A 16,664-nucleotide genomic window follows, 5' to 3' on the forward strand; every position below is an offset into this window, starting at 1 on the left:
CTGAACTCTTGATCAAGAAAAAGATGACTTGAACACAGTATAATGGGGACATTACTAGCGACATTAAAGGAACAAAAGGGATTATAAGATAAAACTATGAATAATGTATGCTGACAAGCCTAAGTAAAATAGACAGATTCCCTGGAAACACATAACCTACCAAAACTGACTCAAGGGAAAAAAAGAAAATGTAAATAGACTTATAACAAGTAAATAAATTGAATCAGTAGTCAAAAACCTCCTGACAAAAGCCCAGGAGCAGATGGCTTCACTAGTGAATTGTATCAAATGTTTAAAGAAAAATTAACACCAGTCCTTCTCTCTTCTTAGAATGGTGAACACTTCCTAACTCATTCCATGGGGCCAACGTTATCCTGATGCCAAAACCAGGCAAAGACATTACAAGAAATTAAGTCAAAGATGAAAAAAAATCCTCAAGAAAGTCCTTGCAAACCACCATGATCAAGTGAGATTTATCTCAGGAATGCAAGGGGTTCCACATACAAAAATGGATCAGTGTAATATATTAATAGAATCAAGGAAAACATACAATCTGTTGATGCAGAAAAAGAATTTGACAAAATCCAACACTTTTTCATGATAAAACATTCAACAAAGTAGGATTGAACAGAACTTCTTCAATCTGATTAATGGCACTTATGAAAAAATTACCACTAACATCATAATCATAATCAATGGTGAAAGACCAAAAGATTTCCTGCTGATATCAGGCACAAGAAAAGAATGCCAGCTTCTGCTTCTTCTATTCAAAATGGTATAAGCAACATTGTGCTGAAAAGTTTAACCTGAACGATTAGGCACAGAAAAAAAAAAAAAAAAAAAGGAATGAGGCATCCAAATTGGAAAGAAACAAGTAAAACTATTCCTCTTTGCAGATGATATAATTTCACATATAGGAAATCCTGGAGATTTTTAATTTACTTTTATTAGGGCTAATAAATTTAGTGAAGCTTCAATAAATGACTAATACACCAAAATCACTTGTATTTCTATACACTAGTAATGACCAAAAAAATTAAGAAAACAATTCAGTTTTCTGTATATTCAAAAATAATAAAATAGGACTAAATTTAACTGAATACATGCAATACTTGTGCACTGGAAATTTTTTTTAAATGCTATAATTAAAGACTAAATTAATGGAAAGACATCCTTTGTTTATGAATTAGAAGACTTAATATTCTCAGGGTGGCAGTAGGACCCAAAATGATCTACATATACAATGCAGTCCCCATGAAAATCCCAGTGGCCTTTTTTTTTTTTTTTGTAGAAATGGAAAAGCTGATCCATAAATGTATATGGAATTGCGAGGGACCCCAGACACAAGCTTAAAACAGATTAAAATTATTTTGAAAAAGAAAAAACAGTACTCACATTTCCCAATTTCAAAACATAGTAACCACAAAGTTACAGTAATCAAAATAGTGTAGAATTGACATAAAGATAGACATATATCTCAATGGAATAGAATTGAGAGTCTAGAAATAAACTAATATCTGTATAGTCAATTGATTTTTGACACGGATCCCAGATCATTCAATTAGCAAAGAACAGCTGCTTTAACAAAGGATGCTGGGACAATTGGATACCCACATGAAAAAATGAAGTTAGAGCCCTACCTTATATGCAAAAAAAAAAAAAAAAAAAAAAAAAAAAAAGACTCCAAGAAAACAAAACAAACAAAAACCAAAAATGGATCAAAGACCTAGGTGCAAGATATAAAGCTGTACAAGTCATAGAAGAAAACATAGAGGTAAATCTTTATGACCTTGAATTTGTCCATGGATTCCTAGACATGGCACTAAAAGCACAACAAAAGAAAAACAAGGTTGATTACACTTAATCAAAATTAAAGTCTTTTGTGCATCAAAAGACACAAGAAAGTGTCAGCAGACAATGAGAGAAAATATTTATAAATGATATATTTTATAAAGGTCTAGTATCCATAATATACAAAGAACTCCTAGAACTTAACAAAAATTTAAAAACTCAATTTAAAAATGGGCAAAGGACTTGAATAGACATTTCTCCTAAGAAAATATGCAAATCGCCAATAAACACATGAAAAAGTGTTCAACATCTGTAGTCATTAAGGAAATGCAAATGAAATCTACAATTAGATACCACTTCGTACCCACTAGATGGCTTCTAAAAAATCCCAAAATAACAAGTGTTATTGAGGGTATGGAGATATTGGAACCCTTGTATATTGTTGTGGGAATGTTTAATGGTGCAGCTATTGTGGAAACAGTTTGTCAGTTCCTCAAAAAGGTAAACATAGAATTATATGATCCAACAATTCCACTCCTAGGTATATACCCAAAATAATTGAAAACAAGTATTTGAACAAATAATTATATGTGAATATAGCACTGTTTGCTATAGCTAAAAGGTGGAAACAACCCAAACATTCATTATGAGATGGCATAAGCAGTGGGATACTATTCAGCTATAAAAAGGAATGAAGTACTGGTATGTGCTACAACATGCATGAACTGCAAACACTTATGCTAAATGAAAGAAACCAGGCACAAAAGGCAACATATTGTATGCTTCCACTTACATGAAATGTCCAAAATAGGTAAATCCATAGACAAAAGGAGATTAGTGGTTGTCAGGGCCTGGGGACAGGGAGTATTTAATGAGTATGCCTAATAGATACAGGGTTTCCTTTGGAGGTGATGGAAACGTTTCTGAACTAGATAAATGGTGATGGCTGCACAACGTTGTGAGTTGACTAAATGACACCAAATTGTACGGTTTAAATTTGTTAATTTTGGGGCACCTTGGTGGCTCAGTCAGTTGAGCATCCAACTCTTGATGTCAGCTCAGGTCCTGATCTGGAGGTGGTGGGATCCAGGCCCATGTGGAGCCCCACACTCAGTATGGAGCCTGTTTGGGATCCTCTCTCTCTCTCTCTGCTTCTCTCCTTTCTCTCTTCAGTGCATGCCCTTTTTCTTTCTCTCAAATAAACATTAAAATAAAATACACATAAAATTATTAATTTTATATGAATTTCACCTCAAAAAAATAAGTAATGAAGGTATGATACCTCTACTGCAGAGGAGGCAGCATGGCCTCCTGGCCTCTGCTGAAGTTGAAGCCACATTCCTCCTTCTGCCATGGCAGAGAAGCTGGAGCTGCTTTTGGTTTGAGTGACAGTCAGTAGCTACTTCACAGCCCTCTGGAACCACTGTGGGAGGGTTTCAGGAAGCTGCGCTGGGCATGGTTGGGGGCAGCTCAGTCAGGCCCCCAGCAGACTGCAGAACCAGGCTCTGTGGTTGTAGACCACACTTTGCTGGCTCAGTCACACGCTTGCTTTGAAGATTTGGGCAAAATGCCCCAAACCTTGAGGGGCTCAACTCCTGCAGCCAGGTAAGTAGGGGAAGGCCAGCCGTGAGTCTGTCAATCTGAGGTCTCCCTGGAGTTTCTGTTCATCACTTTTTTATCCCATTTCATTGATCTTAAGACCCAGTTCTTGACATTTTATCATCTGAAATTCAGATGTCTTACAATCCATGCTATATACTCTTACTGCAGTGTACATTTATCTTTTGGAAACAATACTACCTTCTAGTCAATAAAATCGGCATAAAAATTTCTAGTCATGCGTTTGTGGGTTCATTAATTGGTATCTGTCTCCATTTCCCATGCCCATGGCAAGATGCCATAATAGGTACTCAGTAAATGTTGACTGAATAAATGAGTAAACAAAAGAACACTTTTTAAAAAGTGAGCTTTGGCACTGCCACTTAATGGCTGCTGGACACAGGAAAGGCCATGTAACCCGTTTAAGTTTGGTATCTTTAGTTCACAAGTGTCTGTAAAAACAACAGTGCCCTTTGAGGTGCCAGGCTGGAAAGAGGAAGTGCCCACATAGATGTGTTTTCAGGGCCTAAGAACTTGCTCCAGAAAACTCTAACCCAGTAATAAAAAGGCAGAAACAGTGTTGCTTTTTAGCTTTTATAACAATGTATAAATGGAAATACAAATGTAAATTTAGGGGAAGGGGAAGGCAGATTTAAAAAGCGCTATTTGATATATGGCAACTAAGAAAGCAGGGAAGAGCTGGGTGGGATGGGGTTATTTCTCTTGGGTGACGGAAGATCAAAACCATATTGAGGGGTCTTCAGATCTCAATGATTCTTTAAGTCCGGCTGTCTGCAGGCGGTAGAAAGAGAAAAAGACATTAGAAACCAGAAGTCAAGAATGCGCGACCGATCCCTCCTCTCTCGTAATCTCCCACCTAGTATTCAGACATTTATGGACAAGATTCTCAAACGGCTTCCCTGGCATGTACACCTCCTCTCAATATCCACCAACCCTCGGCACAGGGTCTGTCCACCAAGGCTAGACCCTGCCAGCAGGTACACTCCTCAGCCTCTGATATCGCATCGCGTCCACTGCGCGGCTGGCTGCTCGGGCTCGCCAGCAGCTCCGGGCCCGCCAGGCGAGGGCAGAGAGCGCGCGGTCACTCCGCCTCGCAGGCTTGCAACAGGAAAATCCCGGTATACAACGCGTGCTGCGGCCGTGCAGCGCACAGCGCCTAGCGCAGGGCGTGAAAATACCGCCTCGCTCTTGGCGCGTCTGCAGGCTATTCGGTGAACACGGGTAAGCAGAGGGCATCTGAGGCTTAGGAGCGGCTGGGCAATCTAGAAACTTCAGTTCCAGCCCTGTCCTCTTTCTCCCTAGGCTCCCTCTCCCAAACCCACTAATGGCATCCTAAAGTTTCTCAAAATCCACGTTTCGACCCAACATCCTTTCTTTGACCTACAAGCTGGTACATTATCTGGCCTTTGCCCTCCTCCCTGATCTCCTTGTGTGCGCGCTCCAGTGCCCGCCTGTCTGTCCTCCTAACCCGCCACATTCATTCCTGCCACAGTCTTTGCGACTTGAATGTGTCTCTGCCTCCAGTGGCTAATCTCTTCTCATCAGGCTCCCTGAGCACTCTAATCCTGTCTCCCTATTTACAAGTAAATTGGTTTTACAAACTAACTCTGAAAATATATTGTTTAAAGTCTGTTTCCCAGAATATAAGCTCTATGAGGGCAAGTCTCCTGTTTTGTCTCGTTCATTTTTGTGCCCCATCTAAAATGGAGGTCGTGTAGTAGGATAAAGAGAAGGGAGGCAGGGAGAGAGGGAGGGACTTGTGTGCTTGGTCAAATCTCTTAGTTTTGCTTATAAAGGGTTACAATATGTATTTGTGACTCGATTCAACCACCTAATCCTTCTCTTCGGTGCCGCTCAGCAGCCCTATGATTGGACCCTCGTCCTACGCTGTGTCCGGATACAAGCTTCAATGGGAGGAGAGGGTGGGCAGGCTAAAAGAGATCTTCTTGCTTCTTGTCAAAGGCACATCACTCGCTGCATCACCGGTCTAGGACCCAGAGGGAGCCTCTCCTCTCTGTCCTCCTAGGTCCCCCTAAGGCCCAGAGGGCCTAGTGCCCCAATTCTGAGCCAAAATAGAGTAGATCTCAGTATCTTCAAAGTCATGGTTTACCTTAAATAATCGTGTTAATGTCATGTATATATAATGGTTCTCCCTTCAGGAAAAAAAAATCAGGAAAATTGGTACTTCAGGCAGGCTGGAGTGGAGGTGGAGAAACAGGGCCACGAGAGAAGGCTTGTGGTTGTAGGAGAAGGCAAGGTGGACCATATAGCCATCTCCCTCTCAGTGATCTCTCTCACAAAGAAAAAAAGGCTTGAGAAAGAAAAGCTTAAGAGAGGGTCTCTGTTTCTCAGAGAGTGCAGCAAATCCCCGTACGCAGACTGCCAGGGTTGGAGAGGTCACTCTCCCTTGGACAGCTCTGGAAAACAACACCTCACAGAGCTGAGGGTCAGATTTAGTTGAATTTTGCAATAGAGCTGGGAGTGATAGATTTCTGTCAGATGATGCCACGTGCAAATGGTTGTAGAAATAGCAGGGCTGGTCCAGCTACCCATGCTAATGTGGACACAGAGCAGTTGAATGGATGCGGTTGCCAGCTAGTTTGGAGGAACTGGGGCTACTAGACCTCTAGCCTCCTGAGTCATCAATGCTCCTTAGTCAAGTCCTTGAGCTGTGGGGAGGGTGAGTATTTGGGGCGGAGGATAGGGGCACGGTTTATGGGATGGGTTTTAAAGTGCAGAAATCCTTCTAGGCTATTGCCTGTCCATAGCCCTGGCCAGGCAGCGAGACTGGACTCTTGGGGTTGTTATACAGGATGGCAGTGTGAGAGCTGACAAGGGACCCAAGATCCTGCTCTCCCGGCGCCAGCTTTCTTTTCTGAAAAAGGAGTGCAGTGGAATGCTGAAGCTCTTCGGGGTCCAACTCAAATCTTCCACCTCACCTGCGACACCTTCTGCACCGTCTGTACTGGTGTGGCTACCACTTCCGGTGCCCCCCGTGGCTGCGCGCAGGTACCGGACTATGTCGCGGTGGCCCCGCTCCTCAGCCAGGTCCACGGGCAGGCGGCCCCAGGCATCGCGCACATCCAGCCGCGCCCCGGCTCGGTGCAGCACCACCAGCGTGTCCAGGAACCCCTCCCGGGCGGCGTCGTGCACAGGTCGGGTGAGGGTGGCGGGATCCGCGCAGTTGGGGTCCGCGCCGTGGAGCAGCAGCAGCTCGGCCACGCGGGCGCTGCCCATCATCATGACCTGCCGGAGAGAGCAGAGTGGTCAGGGCGGTGACAGGTGGAAGGGGCAAGATTCATTTAGAGAAACTCTTTGTGAAGCCTCCTCCCCGCGCAGACTCCGGTACAAGCAACTGGTGTCTAGTTACTCTCTATTTGCATTCAGTTACCAACTCTCTTAGCTAGTTCTCCAGTATACTCATTCCATCTTCTGTACACATTGAATTCCATTATATTCTCCAAACTTCTGTGGGTTTCCAGCCACACACACAACACTGCCAGATGCACAGACAACAGCAAAATGGTGAGGGACAAAACTGGCTTAACAACAGCCTGATCTCTTGTATTTCCCCCCTCGTTTTGGTACAGTTATATAAGGCCCAGAGATTTTTATATGCTTTTCTGCTGTATATCCAAGTACAGATAATCGTTAGAAAGCTAAAATGAAAACAACTAACCTTTAATTCTTATAAAACTTTTAATCTATACTTAAGCCTCCCGGAATATTGAAATTCACTTTCTTTAAGTATAAAATGAGGTTTGCCTAACCAGCCCCCAAATTCCTTCCTGTGATAAGCTAAATAATGCCTCCCAAAGATGTCCACTTGAAAGCTGTGAATATATTACCTGACATGGCAAGAGACTTTTCAGATGTGATTAAGTTAAGAATCTTGAGGGAGATTAACCTGGATTGCCAGGATGGGCCCAAGGTAATCATAAGTTTCCTTTAAAGAAGGTCACAGAGAAAAGATCTAGGAATGGAGGTCAGAGAAAAGATGCAGGGGCCATGAGCCAAGGAATGTTGATGGTCATTAGAAGTTGCAAAAGGCAAGGAAACAGATTCTCCCCCTGGAACTTCCAAAAGGAATGCAGCCCTGTGGATCCATTTTAGATATCTAGATATCTAGATATCCATTTAGATATCCAGAATTAGAAGATAATAAATTTATGTTAGTTTGAGCCACTAAATTTGTGGCAATTTGTTATAGCAGAAATAGGAAACTAAGCAACTTTCCAAGTTTACACTCTGAGAGTTCATTAAATAGGAGGTGCTCCCGTCATTTGCTTCATAAATCATCTTTGAAACAAAGTCATCACCAAAGAGGAATTTTTAAATAGTATCCACAATCACAGCAACCTTATAATTTGAGTGTTGCATGGTGGATGGCAGTGATAGATAATTATTTTTTAGGGTAACCATTATTTGATTATATTAGCTAGACAACAGTGACTTATAAGGAGGAATTACTTATTTTTAGTTACATTGTCTATTAAACATGAATTATTTAATTTCTCTAGACCAAGGAACCATAATAAGTTCTAGTGTGGTGGTTAATTCTTGTCCTAGAGAAAGTGAAACTGATTTGGAAAAAGAGAGAATATGTAAGTGAATCAAATTACAGCTACAAAAAGAAAAAAAAAAAAAACCTTGCAGTGCATTAGAACAATGCACTGTTTTTAGAAGAAAAACTGGAAAAGCTCTCACACTGTTAACTGCTTATTTACACAAGACTTCTAATAGATTATAGGGTCAACTACCAGAACAACGGGGCCACACCCAAGTATGCCAGAATCTTTTGGGAGCTCTAGTGCAAGTGCCAGAGCTAGGAAACACATGTCTAAAACCTGTTCTTAGAAGACATCAACCTCCATGTCTGTATATGATGCAAGTGAAAATATAACAGATGAAACATTCTGTTTATTCAATGAAGTGCTTCATCATTTAATTGCTTTTAAGTGTTTTCATCATGTTAAAGTATGAAAGGAAACCTAACATTTAAATATAGCAATCCAAAGCAAAAAGAAAAAGAATCAATTAAATGAATATTTGTAGAGTGTTAAATCCATTTGATAAGACATGGAGTTCCATGAAGTAGTTAAAATTTTCTATAAACTAAATAGTTTTATATTAAACACAAGTTTGGTTAGGGTTCTAAACCAAAATCATGCCCCCTTTTCTCTATGTTTTTAGCCTCCCTATTTAAAAAATTGCTAAAACTAACTATCCAATTATTTTTTTCTTTTTGTATTTAAACAAATGAAGTCTCTTCTAACATATTCCAGAACTTCAAGGCCAATTCAGTCTTCAGGTAAAATTTTCGAGATATCAAATTAGGAATCATGCATGCATTATTTTTAAAGGACTCATGCTTTTCTTCTATCACAAAACCTCTCTACTCTCAAAATCTCTCCACACTACAAATCCCAAATAATCTCAAGTTTTAAGGCATTTTGGTTTTACTTTCATATCTGTATTTTATTTTATTTTTATTAAAAGATTTTTAATGTTATTTATTTTTGAGAGAGAGAGAGAGAGAGCACGGGGTAGGGGCAGAGAGAGAGGGAGACACAGAATTGGAAGTAGGGTCCAGGCTCCGGATGCAGGGCTCAACTCAAGAGCTCTGAGATTATGACCTGAGCCAAAATCGAGAGGAGGCTTAACCGACTGAGCCTCCCAGGCGCCCCTATTTTTATATCTGTATTTTAAAATGTGTAAAATTTGTTCGACGTAGCATAGTGTCAAGAAAGGAAGATGGACTCATGAAATCTGTGAAATTGCAAGTACAGTTACTTTCCTTTGTCTCGTTTCGCTGGAGTTTGTGCGAACCTTTCTTTCATATACATTTATTTTTCAGAATTAGAAATCACTGTCGACACTGGAAATAAAACTAGGGTGGGTGACTGCCAGGAAGAAATCGTTTTTTTGTTTTGTTTCGTTTTGTTTTAGCCTGGATTTAGGAAGTTAGTGAAGGCAAACAAAAACGACAAATACCTCTTCCCCCCGCCCCACCCCCCCCCCAAACTGGAGAAGGGGAGAAACAACCTTTTTGAACAATGAGGAATTTAAAACTCTGTCCCAAATAAGTTAATCTATAACAAATAAAGTTAAAAATAACAAAATAGGAGATACCCGCAAAAGAGTAAATTGACAACATTTCAGGCAAGGTCACACTAACGTTTTTCTTCATATATGTCTGTATTTTCTAAATTCTTACAACAAGCATATATTTTCTTTATTCGGTTAAAATAAAAAATAAACACAATATATAGTTGCTTCTGAATAATTTCAGCTGATATTTATTCAACAAAAACAGCAGAAGGTTTCCACTGCAACCCCCCCCCCCCCCCCCAGCAAGGAAGATGGTCAGCTCCCTTCAGGTGTCTGTGAATTCCGAGCTAAGTGGGCCCAACAAACTTTACATTTCTTAAAAATCTTGCTTTTACCCCCAACCGTTCGTAACTGTATATCTGATAGAGAACATACCTCGGACTATATTAACACAAATAGGCTCCCCCCGCCCGGATCTTCCCCACATTATACAGATCTGCACCCCAAAGGTCTCCTCATTCCTCCCGCGGCTTCCTAAGCCCCCAGGACTTGGACGAGGGGGGGCTCCCGCTCCAAACTCCACCAGAGAACTCACCAGGAAGTCTCCCCTTACCCGAGAATCGCAACGCTCACCGGTACCAACTCTCTTGCAAACCTTGTGCTCCAAAGGCGCCCGCCACCCCCTTCTCCCGCGGCTGGCAGGCCGGCTCACCCACCTGAATCGGGCTCCGACCGAGGCGGTTCGGCGCATTGGGCTGCGCCCCCGCCGCGAGCAGCGCCCGCACCTCTTCGGCCCGACCCCGTGCAGCCGCGGTCGCGAGCCTGTCGGCCAAGGGCTCCATGCTGCTCTCCAGCGCTCGCTGTCCCGTTCCCTCCCTTCTTCTGGGGCTGTCGGTCGCCAGCGGCCCGCCCCGGCCTCTCGTGATCAGCCCGCCCCTCCTCTCTCCTCCCCGGCCGGCGGAAGCGGCCCCCAGACTCTGCCCTTCCCCTCCTCCTGCAGGAGTCTCTCTCCCGGGGAGCGCCGTCCGCCCTTAACTCGCTGCGAATGTGACACCCGGTGGAGTCGCCCCGCGCGGGGCCTCTGCTGTCAAGGGGTCTGCTGCTGGCCGGGGGGACGGGCGCTAGGAGCGGGACGCGGCCCTGGGGGAGAGGGAGCCCGGGGCTCCTCCCCTGCTACCCCCCGCCCCCGCGTCCCCCGCCCGCCCTCCTCTCGGTGCTGCACTCCCCCCGCCCCCAGCGGAGGCACGCGGTCTCCGAGCGAGTTCCCGCGATTAAAGCGGTGCTTCTCCCCTGTTTCCCTTCCTCCCCTGTACTACTACCTCGCATTTGAAAGCCGCACAGGATTCCTAACTGCCAAGTTCGAACCAGGGTGTTTGATGTCTTAGGCAAAGTACTGCTTCCTCTTTTAATCAGAAGAAACATCTAACTCTTCTGGCAGTAGGAGCCCTGCCCAGCATTGGTGTCACTGGTAGCACTGCGTGGCTTACCTACTTTAATTTTTTTTAAGTTTAAAAAAATGTTTGTTTATTTTTGAGGGGGGGAGGGGCAGAGAAAGAGGGAGATACAGAATCCGAAGGAGGCTCGAACCCACGAACTGTGAGATCATGACCCTAGCCTAGTCGGACCCGGTTTAACTGTATCCGGCCCCCTCCCCAGGCTGCGGGAGGCTTCCTAGTTTTAGATGACTCTTCCCCCTTCACCACTCAACACCTGGTTTTTGCGTGCTGGGCCCATTATGCCAGAAATCCTAGCTCAAACATTCATTTCGGAGAGTCGGCCGCCCGGCCAGCAGCCTGTCCTCACTACATAACACGTGTAAAATGGATGTCGACAGCAAATCCTTTTTTCCAAGACTTGTGCAATGCCCGGTACTAGTGCCTTGAATAAGGGTTGGCTCCGAGAAGATGAGGTCTATTTAATAGGGATGTTGGAGATTTCTGCCAACAAGCAGATAGGAAACTGGCAAGGGAGTCATTGGGCTGCTAGACTCTGTTCTAAATAAATAATTACTCCTAGACCTTAAAAAGTGCTCAGAGCTCTAGAAGCAGAGTTGCTTAGTGATTCAGAGACCAGGGTCACGCAATGTCCTGGGGCCGCTCCTCTCCCGCCCCCGCCCCTCCTTCCTACTAGAAAAAAAAAAACCTTACAATTATCCTAGTTATAAATGGGAGGCTAAGAGTAGTCCCTACTTCATAAGGCTGTTGTGAGTTTTAAATGAATTGCTGAACATATAAGCATTTAGAACAGTGCAGCACATCTTAAGCTAATAATACCTTAGCTCTTAAATTTTCCATTTTGAGGATTCTTTTACAATCTTGTTGTGAGGCACAGAGACTAAAATGCTTTGGATAGAATTATCAATATTATATAAAAGGGAAGGCCAAGCAGACCTTACTCACTGAAAAGATAATGGATACCCTCCACCACCCACAAATTTAATAAACAGTTAAACAACTGAGAATATAGCAAGCAAAAGAAAATCCAGTGAGGTTCTCATTTTACCTGTGGTTGTTACTTTTTCCTGTGGCTAATATATTTTGCAATATATATTATTTTTAAAAGATTGCTCAGGCTTTGATGATGCCTTAAAGCACATGCTTAATATCCCTAATAGATAATCCAGCTCTACTTGAATCCAGTTCTACTTATGTTTCAATCCGTAGGTGACTTTTCCTGAAGCTCCCAGAATACTTTCAGTTTCTGTTAGCTCAGGCAAAATATGAACGCCAATTAAGGAGCATCTGGCTGGTTCAGACAGTAGAGTATGTGAGTATTGATCTCTGGGTCATGAGTTTGAGTCCCACATTGGGCTTAGAGATTACTTAAAAAAATAAAATGATGCCAGTTAAAACACTTATGGAATGTTAAAATCTGTTATAAAAATGCATTACTGTGCTTTCTATATTTTCTTCTAGGCACCTATCAATTATCTCAGTAATATTGGTGTGGAAAATTCAAACTGTGGCTAAGAACATAAAGTTCTAAAAAACAAAACAAAAAAAGGACATAAAATTCTTTTAATGTGACTGAAGGTATTGTATGATAGGGAAGGGGAAAATAGTAGTCGTGGTAATGGGAATGAGGAACAGATTTCCCTTATAATGTATCTGGCTGTTACACCAGTATCAAAATTAGCTTCCATCACCAAAAAAAAAATGCTTCTTAATCTTGGCACAGGGGAAGTAGGCCTTTGAGAATCTGTTGAAGGCTATAGACCCTCTCCTCAAAAAATAAAGTATGCGGGGCGCCTGGGTGGCTCAGTTGGTTAAGTGTCTGACTTCAGCTCAGGTCATGATCTCATGGTTTGTGGCTTCGAGCCCCGCATCGGGCTCTGTGCTGACAGCTCAGAGCGTGGAGCCTGCTTTGGATTCTGTGTCCCCCTCTCTTTCTGCCTTTTCCCTACTTGCTCTCTCTCTCAAAAATAAATAAAAGGAAAATAAAATAAAATAAAATAAAATAAAATAAAATAAAATAAAAAAGTATGCAATACTTTTTTAAACTAGTGTGTTCATGGGGTGACTGGGTGGCTCAGTCACTTAAGCGTCTGATTCTTGATGTTGGCTCAGGTCATGATCTTACAGTCTTGTGAGTTCTAGCCCCACATTGGGTTCTGCGCTGACTCTGTGGAGCCTGCTTAAAATTCTCCCTCTCTCTCTGCCCCCTACCCCACTCATGCTCTCTCTGTGTGTCTCAAAATAAATAAATAAACTTAAAAATATAAACTAGTGAGTTCATTTGCACATGTATTTCTGAATATAACTTTCAGGGAATTCAGAAATTCTTCTGAAACTCACCTATGGATTCCTACATCAAACTCATTAAAGGACTCCTGGGTGGCTCAGTTGGTTAAGTGTCTAACTTTGGCTCAGGTCATGATCTCGCCATTCTTAAGTTCAAGCCCCACATCGGGTTCTGTGCTGACAGCTCAGAGCCTGGAGCCTGTTTCAGATTCTGTATCTCCCTCTCTCTCTGGTCCTCCCCCACCCGAGCTATGTCTGTCTCTCTCTCTCTCTCTCTCTCTCTCTCTCTCTTTCTCTCAAAACTAAATAAACATTAAAAAAAGTTTTAAAAAGAACTCATTAAACTCTTATGCAATATACTGGACTGTTGTTTAAGGAAATGGGTAAAGGAACCATATTAAAACATCCACTGATGAATTGTAAACAGACATGGAGGTTGACTTTTTTTAGACAGGTATATCCTAACTCTGACACTTGCAGTGGAGCTCCCAAAAGATTATGGCATCCCTGGGTGTGGCCCTTTTGTTCTAGAAATTGATCCCCTACTCCATTAGAAATCTTGCATAAGTAAGTAGTTAATAATAGTGTAAAACTCTCCTAGTTTTTCTTTTAAAGAGCCTACATACTCCCAATTTACTCTTCCATATCAGTAAATACCTGAAGGCCAGTACTTCAGAAGACATAAAATGTAACCTGGTGCTGGTTGTTCCAGCCTCAGTCCACGTGTAAAATGGAATTGTAATATATTTCATAAGTTGATAAAATGAGATGATACACACCAAAGAGCTTTTTTAATCCTAAACTTATTACATATTATCTTTTTTTAAAGATTATTTATTTTGAGAGTGAGGGAGCAGCAGAGGGGCAGAGAGAGAGAGGGAGAGAGAGAATCCCAAGCAGGCTCCATGCTGACAGTGAAGAGCCCCATGTGGGGCTTGAACTCACCAACAGTGAGATCATGACCTGAGCCGAAATCAAGAATCAGACATTTAGCCCACTGAGCCATCCAGGTGCTGCTACATATTGTTATTATCATTCCCAAACTTACTTTTCTTCTTCCTTGAGAATATCATGGCCTTATTTAGGTCTGTGTTGCCTTGGCAGTTTTGAAAATCTATGCTATGAAATTTAAACTTGTTTAATTTTGATCAATTTTTTAAGAAAAAGACTCATGGGGTGCCTGGGTGGCTCAGTCGGTTAAAGGTCCAACTTTGGCTCTGGTCATGATCTCACGGGTTCATGGGTTCAAGCCCCGCATCAGGCTCTGTGCTGACAGCTCAGAGCCTGAAGCCTACTTCAAATTCTGTGTCTCCCTCTCTCTGCCCCTCCCCAACTCATGCTCTGTCTTTCTCTGTCTCTCAAAAATGAATAAATGTTAAAAAAAAAAAAAAAAAACAAAAAGAAAAAGACTTGTTCATTCATTTGACAAACTTAAGAGGCTAATGGTGGAGCATGGAGGTGGGGGGGGGGTTTAAACATAATGGTTCTAGAGTAGGACTGCCTGGGTTCAAACCTGTACTTTTCATTTAATGCTCCTATAACTTTGAACAAAGTTACTTAATGCATCTGGGTCTGTTTTCTCATCTGTATAAGTGAGATACAGATGCCTCAAAGAGCTGCTGTAGGTATTAAATGTGGCATTGCATGTAATGTGTGTGGAAGCAAAAGGAAGCAGAGGATGACACAGGAAAGTGAAAAAGGAACGAAACTTCTGGTGGCTCAGGCCCAGGCTGCACGGATGCTGAAAGCTGACCCTGGCTTTGGAGAATGGCGCAAGAGCTTAAAGACGTAAAAGGAGGAGCAAGATGTTCCAAGCAAAGGTGAGAGCGTGTGAAAAGGCATAGAAGTTCAAGAACACTGAAAATAATTCACTGGGATGTATGGTGAGAAGCTGGAGAAATAAACTCCCCGAAGAAGAGCCTTCAGAGGAGGTGGGAAGGGCTGCGCAGATTGTCAGCTGGAAAACCCGGAGTGACTATTCTTTCCCAGCTTAGTGGTCACAGTTCACAGCAATGTAGGGTGAAGGGAGGCAGGGCTGGGAGGCTTGAGCACACACAAGGAAAGGTGCCAGGTGAAGAGAAGGACAGCCAGAAGAGAAAAAAGGGAAGTCGAGGACCCAGGCAAGATAAGGTATTTCTGAGAACCAGAGGTCCTTAAAAAGTCAGGAAGAAATAGAATACAAGGCACAGAGAGCAGTCATGAATTTGGACGCAGGAGGCACAGCTAGATTTGAGAAAGAAGAACAGGTTAAGGCAGGGAGGAAGTTGAAGCACTTCCTTTCATGAACAAAGTGGCTGGCTTGTTTGCAGTGAGGATAAGATGGTGGATTAGGAAGTGAGAGTGAATGCCATATCTGATAAAGGCTTAGTATCCAAAATATATAAAGAACTTACAAAACTCAACACCTCAAAACCAAATAATTCACTTAAAAATGCACAGAACACATGAATGGACATTTTTTTTCCAAAGAAGATATACGGATGGCCAAAGACACATGAAAAGATGCTCAACATCAATCATCAACAAGGAACTACAAATCCAAACTACAACTCACACCTGTCAGAATGGCTAAAATTAAGAAAAAACAGGTGTTGGTGAGGATGCAGAGAAAGGGAAACCCTCTTACACTGCTGGTGGGGATGCAAACTGGTGGAGCCACTCTGGAGAACAGTATGGAGGTTCCTCAAAAAGTTAAAAATAGAACTACTCTATGATCCAGCAATTGTACTACTAGGTGTTTACCCAAAGAATACAAAAAATACTAATTCGAAGGGATACATGCACCCTGATGTTTATGACAGTATTATCTACTATAGCCAATTATGGAAAGAGCCCAAATGTCCATCGACCGATGAATGGATAAAGAAGATGTGGTGTGTGTGTGTGTGTGTGTGTGTGTGTGTGTGTGTGTGGGTACACACACACACACACACACACACACACACATATATAACGGAATTTATACTGGAATATATATAATGGAATATTACTCAGCCATCAAAAAGAATAAAACCTTGCCATTGGCAACAATGTGGATGGAACTAAGAGTATTATTCTAAGCAGAATAAGTCAATCGGAGAAATACAAATACCATTGTTATCTCACTCATGTGTAGAATTTAAGAAACAAAACAAATGATCATGGGGGGAAAAAAGAAAGAGAAAAACCAAGAAACAGACTCTTAACTATAGAGAACAAACTGATGGTTACCAGAGGAGACCTGGGGGGGGGGGAGGGAATGGGTTAAATAGGTGATGGGGATTAAGGAGGGCACTTGTATGTAAGTGATGAATCACTAAATTGTACATCTGAAACTAATAAAACACTGTATGTTAACTGGAATTTAAATAAAAATTTATATTTAAAAAAAGGAAGTGAGAGTGGTGAAGATTTAGAATATCTGTTACTAGGAGAAAGGGTTGGGCTGAGTAGGACTTAGAGAAGCATTTCATCAGCCTGGAG

The 16,664-nt window shown here is 42.3% G+C and overlaps 1 protein-coding gene across 1 annotated transcript; it reads right to left on the reverse strand.

Moving 5' to 3' along the window:
• Window positions 1–3,970: 3,970 nt before the first annotated feature.
• LOC109255826 (cyclin-dependent kinase 4 inhibitor B-like) lies at window positions 3,971–10,493 on the reverse strand (the record flags this gene model as incomplete). The annotated part of the gene is made up of 3 exons (XM_019430663.2): window positions 3,971–4,182; window positions 6,351–6,657; window positions 10,179–10,493. Coding segments are annotated over 3 exons (636 nt in total), but the record flags the coding sequence as incomplete, so codon positions are not given.
• Between the last annotated feature and the right edge of the window lie 6,171 nt (window positions 10,494–16,664).

This window comes from Panthera pardus, unplaced genomic scaffold, assembly GCF_024362965.1.
Source record: "Panthera pardus isolate Hobbes unplaced genomic scaffold, ASM2436296v1 HiC_scaffold_20, whole genome shotgun sequence".
In the NCBI taxonomy this organism is placed as follows: domain Eukaryota; kingdom Metazoa; phylum Chordata; class Mammalia; order Carnivora; family Felidae; genus Panthera; species Panthera pardus.